Source organism: Notamacropus eugenii, chromosome 5, assembly GCF_028372415.1.
Source record: "Notamacropus eugenii isolate mMacEug1 chromosome 5, mMacEug1.pri_v2, whole genome shotgun sequence".
Lineage (NCBI taxonomy): Eukaryota > Metazoa > Chordata > Mammalia > Diprotodontia > Macropodidae > Notamacropus > Notamacropus eugenii.
Genome location: NC_092876.1, coordinates 280,614,505 through 280,622,460, shown reverse-complemented (window position 1 = coordinate 280,622,460; position 7,956 = coordinate 280,614,505). Strand labels below are relative to the sequence as shown.

Below are 7,956 nucleotides of genomic sequence, written 5' to 3'. Positions count from 1 at the left end.
CTAGAGGGAGAACATTGTAAAATAGTTTCTAAAAATTGAAGCACATCTCAGCGACCTCCTCCATATCCAAGACACCCCCAATCCCAAGACTTAAGCCCATTACTCAACTAGGAAGGGCCAAAGATAATTAGAGCTGGAGCATATGAGTTAGCTACATCTCTCATTCATTCTTCATAAGAATTAAGTTGTCAGGAAAGAGTATTACCTCAGGATCTAAACCTACTCTTTCAAAAACCAAAGACATTGTTCTGGTTCAGATATTTAGACACCAGCAGGAGACGAGCATCTTGTCACCTTGGGTAATCTCTTCTAATTAAAGCCATGGCAGGGTGGCATTAACCAATAAATGATTCCTTCTAGAGAACTGTGCATGGTAGAACAGGTCTTAAAGGGCTAAATCTCCCATTAGTGTTACCAGTGGCACTTCAGAATCCAAATTATCTTTTTGTGTTTGGCAAAACAATGTCATCCAGCTACAGATTTTCAGACTCTTGTGGGACCTTAGCTAAGTCCAGATATAACAAATAACATAATTTGGAGAAAAACGAATATTCAGAGAGAAATTTTTTATAAGTCATCTAGCTCCATTTATAGATCTTGTTGTTGCTCAATCATTTCAGTAATGTTGGACTCTTTGTGAACTCATTTCAGGTTCTCTAGGCAAAGATACTGGAATGGTCTGCCATTTCCTTCTTCAGATCATTTTACAGATGAGGAAACTTAGGCAAACAGGGTGAAGTGACTTGCCCAAGGTCACACAGCTAGAAAGTGTCTAAAGCCATATTTGAACTCAGGAAGATGATTCCAGGCCTGGCACTCTATCTACTGTGCCACCTAGCTGCCTTTGCATTTATAGATAGAGATAGCTATACCTTCATATACATTATATATAGAGGGAACTCCCACATGAGGAAATTCCTCCTACCAACGTAGGTCAGCAACTTTTAGTCTGAAAGAGTTGCCTAGAATACTGAGAGGTTTAATGAGTTGCCAGGCTCGAGACACATGGACAGTGGGACCAGGTGCGACTTGAGTCCAGCTCTATCTGGCTTTGAGGCTGACTCTCTATCTGCTGCTCTATGCCACATCTCAAACACAAAGATGTACATGTGCACACACAGGCACACACATGCGCACACGCACACACACACACACACACAATTTTCATACTGAACTTTTATGGAGAAAAGGACTTTAGGGAACAGAAGAAACGTTAATTCTATTGACCTATTGATCTACCTATCTATACACACACACACTCCTATGTATATGTATATAGTACATATACTAACTTCTCTGCATTTACCATCACACCCTGCTTCCTTCGACCTTCATTTACCCCTTAGCAGCTATATCCTACAGAGTGAATAACATGTCCACCACAAATTTATAGAGTACTTTATAATTGAACTCTTTATCTATATCATCTCCCATAGCTCTGAAGGCAAAAGCAGTTGGATGAGAAGAGAATCCACTTACTCATACCTCTGAGTTAGTCTTACTGGTAATCGCCAGGTGGGTAGTCTCCAGGTGGTTTTCTGATCTGCAAAGTAAATAAAATATGGGGTTAACAGCTAAGCATCACCAGGTCATTGTTTCTGCACTGAACTCTTGTGGAGAAGAGAACCTTAGGGAACAGGAATGTGAATTCTATCTACTCCCATATGTAATGCTACTCACAAAGATTATACTCTCCCACCCTAGCTTGGACCAGCTACTAAATGTTCTTAGACTGTCTGTGGAATGTGTGTCCTTTGGTGGAATGCAAGATGTCAGTCCTTAGAGGTCTGTTTTCTTTTCTTCCATTTCATACATGCTTCTCCTCGGCCTCAGTTGTCATTACATCAGCTTCATGGCCAATAATTTAGGGAGAGAGATCATTACAAATAGGCTAGGAAGGAGGCTGTGGAATCTCCTTGGAGATCTTTAAGGAGAGGGATTTCCTGCAGGTTTAGGCTTTACTTATCAAGCATAAGGATGTACTCAAAGAGACCTAAACCCTTCCACAAACTTATAGCATTCATTCTGATATTTAAATATTATATCATATTATCAGTTGTTTCATATGTATAAGGTTTCTCCAGTGAGAGAATAAGCCTCTTCAGGGAAAGGAACATTCTTACAGGATCAGCCTAAAAAGAACTGTGAAGCAAGGAATGTTTTACACGGATACTCTCCCACTTCACCCCATCTATCCCTTCACAGTGACCAGTGATTTCATAGCCTCTCTTTTATACATGGAAATTAAATTTCACTCTCAGAAAAGGATCCTAAAACTAGTCATTCATACATCAGTAAGAGTTATCTTCATCAATATTTTGCCTCTCCCAGGGGTACATACATTTTAATTTTAAACCTTTACTGTAATGATAAAATAAAAGGTTTTATTCCTTGTTAAAGAGCTCAAGCAGAGACAAGTATTTAGATGTTTCTCTGGTTCCCCCCAAATATTTCCATATAAGCAAGTACCTACCCTGCCTGAGAGTAAAGACAATAAAAACTTATTGGACTAAAATCACTTTCATCCTTTTGATTCCCAGATTCAGACTCATCTTTAAGCCTTGTCTCTACAGGAAGAGAAATGGGCTGGGCACTTTAGAGTTGAACCACCAGATGGCAGCAAAGTACACGAAGACAACGCACCCATCATTGCTCCCAGATTCCCAGACAGAATTCCTACGTAGAACATTAGTGTTGGAAGGGGCCCGATAACGCATTGAATCCAACCCCTTCACTTATACGGAAAGAAACTCAGGCCCAAAGCTGTGAAAGGATTACTACGACATAGCTAGGGTCTTTCAGCTTTAAGTTCCAGGTCCTTTCCATCATATAACGCTGCCTCTCAGAATTATTCCAGATTGTTTAGATACCCGTGCCAAGAGGGCTGGTTTATCTCTTCCTTCTAAGCCCATCTCATATCTGTTTCTGGGCTCTGGTGCTCTGCATCATTCCTCCAGCATTTGCCACTGGAAGTCAGAGATAATAATCAGGGATTGTGGCTGATCTGGGAGTATAAATCCAACCAACATAAATGTCTGTTCAGTCCTTCCTTTGGCGGGGGAAGATGAGACTAAGATAAATGTTTCTTAGTCTACCCAAGGGCTATTTTCCTAGTAAAAATAATGAGACCAACTCTTTTTATGGTAGAGCTTTATAAAGTACTTTTCTTACAACCTTCCTGTGAAGATAGTAGTGCAAGTACTATCCTCTATTACAGAGGACAAAACCTAAATGACAGAGAGGTTAAGGACTTTCCCTGGATCCCTCAGCTAGTCCTTATGAGAGCCAGAGATCAAGGCCAGGAGTTAGGAGTTAGGAGACTCCATCCAGTGGTCTTTGCACAATACCATGCTGCCTAGGAAAACTGCTTCAATGACACAGTGACTTGATCCCTAAAAAGGTTTTGAACTTGGCTGGTTAAGCAGAGATATGGACCTCCAAAGGAGCAATAAGGAACTAGTGACTGTGTCCAGTTTAAAAACAATGGCATTTTCAATACATTGGAAGGTAGGCATTTCAAATCCTAATTCATATGGGAGGTTGGGAAGACTTCAGCCATAGCAATAATGATAAAGTACAAGAAGTTCTGATCAAAAGGGGCTCCTCTTACAAATGCAACTCACTGGTTTGAAACAGAATTATTATCAATTTGACAAACTTTTACCAGTTGCCTCCTATGTGCAAAGCACTGGGGACATAAAAATGAAAAACACTAACTGCCATCATGGAATTTAAGTGAAAAGTCACTTTCTAGGATTATACAAAGACTACAAACATTTCACTCTCAATTATCTGTGAAAAAAGCCACACTATAGATAAACCAAAAAATCATTTCTAATTGACTTGTGGTTACTTTTCCCTTGAAGATTTATTTACATAAGTATGTTTGACTTGGGCTAATACTAAAATTCAAACAGTCAAACTTTACTGCTTAGCCTGATGGGCACTGAGGAAGATATAAAGTTTATTTAAATATATAGTCCCTGTCCCATGGGACATGTAATATAATAGGGAGACAAAGCACAAAGTGAGACAGCCAGTTACACAATATTACAGGCTAAGGGCCTTGCAGCTTTGCAAAACAAAGTGTGATTTAAGCATGAAAAGATAAGAGAAAGCTTCATGGAATTTGAATTGGTATTTAAAAAATGGATAAAATTTCACCAGGCAAAGAGGAAGGAGGGAGAACATTACAGGCATAAGGGACATCACGCGCAAGGACAGGGCATGTTTGGTAGAATTCTAAGAATCTACTTGTGATGGAACAGTGTGCATGCATATGTGCATGCGTGTGTGTGTGTGTGTGTGTGTGTGTGTGTGTGTGTGTGTGTGTGTGTAGAATGGAGTAATGAGACAAGACAGGGTAGTCCTCTAAGACAGTCCTAAATAGGTTGGCACCCCTCAATGCCAAGCGTGCATGTGTGTGCGTGCATGTGCATATGTGTGTGTGTGTGCATGTGTGTGTGTGCATGTGTGTATGTGTGTGTGCATGTGTGTATAGAAGGGAGTAATGAGACAAGACAAGGTAGTCATATAGGACAGTCCTAAATAGGGGGGCACCCCTAAATGCCAAGAGTGCATGTGCATGCATGTGTGTGTGTGCATATGTGTGTGTGTGTGTGTGTGTGTGTGTGTGTGTGTGTGTGTAGAAGGGAGTAATGAGACAAGACAGGGTAGTCCTCTGGGATAGTCCTAAATAGGGGGGGCACCCCTAAATGCCAAGAGTGCATGTGCATGCATGTGTGTGTGTGCGTGTGTGTGCGTGTGTGTGTGTGTGTGTGTGTGTGTGTGTGTGTGTATAGAAGGGAGTAATGAGACAAGACAGGGTAGTCCTCTGGGATAGTCCTAAATCAGGGAGGGCACCCCTAAATGCCAAGCAGGGATCTGAATCTCACTCAGTAGGCAATGAGAAGTGCCTGAAGATTTTTGAAGCTAGGAATAACATGATCAAATCTATGCATGAAGAAGATTAATTAACTAACATTTATACAGCTCATTGAGGTTTGCCAAGTGCTTTATGACTCTTATCTCATTTTATCCTCATAAGCACCCAGAGAAGTAGGTGGTCTTAATATACCCATTTTACAAATAAGGAAACTGCGGCAGACTGAAGCAGTTAAGTGACATGTCCAGAGTCACATTAGCTAGTAAGTATCTGAGGCAGGATTAGAACCCAAGTCTTACTAATTCCAGGCCTAACACTCTATCCACTGAGCCAAGTAACTGACTCTGATACAACTTGATAAATGATTAGATTTTAAAAAATAAAATAGAAAAATAATAAAAATAGAAACTCCAAGACTTTAAACGTGGAAAACAGAATGAATGGTGGTGTCATGGTAAGAATTTAAAAAAAAAAAAAGAAGTTGGCTTATGGGTAAAGATAATAAGCTCACTGGATTTAAGATGGCAGTGGAAAATCAAGCAATGATGGGCATTAGGTAATAGGTCTGGAGATTAGAAGAGAGTTCATAGCTGGAAATACAGGATACACATCACCAAATTAGGGATGGGACACACATATCCTAAAAGTGTGACAAATGGCAAAACAAAGAGAATCTGTTATTAATAATTATCATGAATAATAATACTTCAATGAATTTGTGATTCCATGTGGGGCTCCATCAACACAGATCACAGCCCATCTATACTTCATCCTGTATTTTTTGTTCATGTCCGTTGCTCTCATCACAACTAGCCCACCCCCTTTTACAAACATATTTGTCTTGAATGATATTCTTTACACCTTTTCTTGCATGTAAATCACCTTGCAAGATCACAACCTACTTTCACCCACCAGACATCCCCCCACTGACTTGGGGTTGCCTGCAGAGACTGCAGTATTGTAAGACAGGCAATCAAACACCCAAACCAAGATGGCATGTATATAATGTTTTTGTGCTAGGGAGGAGGTTGGTGTTATTAATCACCTTGCAATTTCCCATATGTAATTCAGTTCCCTTTCTTCCTCCACTGTCCATCTGCAGTACATCATAGATATATATGCTGATGGAATAACTCAGTGAATTAGCCTTCTAACTATATAAATAGTCAGGATAACAGGTACTTTTTTATCCATTTAGTATTTATCATATGGATCAGTAGACTTATTTCTTCTGAATAACCCTGTATTCTCTTTTGAGATACAGGGTTCTGGATCATGTTCTGCAACTTGATAAAGTCAGCACAATGTCATCAACAAACAGAAGCATCTTCCATCTCAACTCTTTGAAAAACATCCTCTGAGCCAATACAACAGAGTAGCAGGAAGTACAGTGAGCTGCACCCCCATCCCCTTACCCCTACAACTTCTCCAGAAAGATTTAGAAAGTACACCAGACCAAATGCTGATCAAGAAATCCAAGGAAAAAAGCATACCAAGTCATTTTTCCAGCTCCAGTTGAAACATGTAAATAAAATGCTCTGTGGACATAGGAAATGGGGTATGGGAGGGTATACACTACATGGAGCATCCCTGAGCAGGGTGAGTCCGTGCACCAAAGCAAGAAGAGATCCTAGATCCAGCAGAGAAGAACCTAAATTTGTATATGGCACAGGAACAGGTGCCAGTTGGCACCTCTGTCAATACTTAGTTCTGAATCATAAATCCAGGACAAACAGGAGGGCACCTGTGCCTAAGGGTGGTGCTCCAGGGAGAAGAGTGGGTAAAGGTCTTCAGCTATGTTCTGATCAAGGACCCAGTTCAGAAGTAAGTAGCAGCTATGTATGGAGTGGGGTCTCAGCATCAGTTTCTAGCCCAATATAATAAAGCCTGTGATAGAATAACAAAGGTAGGAATCCCAGGCCAAAAGAAAAACTATATAGTTCCATTGCGGTATTAACAGAGCTTTCTAGATGGCTGGCAGTTGCTGAGCTCAGAAGTAATCTACTGAAATTCCCAAAGCAGTAAGCCCACAAACCTATTGTTTAGACCCAGACTCAAGTCAGGAACTCGCAGAGCTCAGACAAGGGAGACAACCATCAGACTCCGCTCTGGACCATATGACTACTTCGGGGACGCCAAAAGTTTGCAGGCTTCCAGTCTGACCTGTTTCCGGGCTCTTGGAGTGACACAACATTGAGTACCCCAAGAAAGCACCAACAGGACCAGTCCAGAAATTCCCTCCAGAAGTGTGCACAGCCCTAATGTAAAGCCCAAAGTCAGGAAGTAAACTGGAAAAATGAGAAAAAAAAAAAAACACCATAAAAAGCTACTTTATTATGATTACAGGGATGCTCAAAATATAGACCCAGACAGAAAAAATGACTGCAAAACTTCACAGAACAAACACAATTTGAGTACAAAGTCAACTAGAATTGCTGGAAGAGACAAAGCAAGAGTTTTGGAAAAGAGTTTAGCAAATGAAAGGACAGAGGAATAAATTTTTAAATGAGGGCTGTAAGTGAAAGAACTAATAAGAGAATTAACAGGTTAGCACAAGAGACATAAACCCTTACCCAAGAAACAAACTCCCTGAAAATCAGAATGGACTAAATAGAAGCTAATGACTCCATAGAATAAGGAAGAAAACAAAGTCAAAAGAATGACAAAAAACAGAAGGAAATCTAAGTTCTATCATAATAAAAAACACCTGTCTTGAAAAACAGACCAGGGAGAGGTGATTTAAGAATCACTGGACTATCTGAAAGTCATGACCCCCCCAAAAAAGAGCTCTAAAATCAGATTTCAATAAATCATGAAAGAAAACTGCCCAAATCATCATCCTCATTTCTTTCTCCTCCCCTTCTTCTTCATCATCATCACTAGGTTTTACACAGAACTTTAAAGTTTGCAAAGTGCTTTACAAATCTTACCTTATTTGGTCCTCATAATAACCCCGGGAAATAGGTGCTGTTATTATTCTCATTTTAAACATGGGCAAACTGGGGCAGACAGATGCCAAGTAAGTTGCCCAGGGTAATACAACTAGAAAGTATCTGAGGTTGAAACTGAAC

General features: G+C 40.2%; 1 protein-coding gene across 1 annotated transcript in view; it reads right to left on the bottom strand.

Annotated features, from left to right (window-relative positions):
* JAML (junction adhesion molecule like) overlaps positions 1-7,956 on the bottom strand; it is a 38,857-nt gene that overhangs the window by 2,897 nt on the left and 28,004 nt on the right. The window contains exon 6 of the mRNA XM_072613083.1: positions 1,486-1,543. Within this exon, the coding sequence (XP_072469184.1) occupies positions 1,486-1,543 (58 nt within the window). The remainder of the gene's footprint in view (positions 1-1,485; positions 1,544-7,956) is intronic.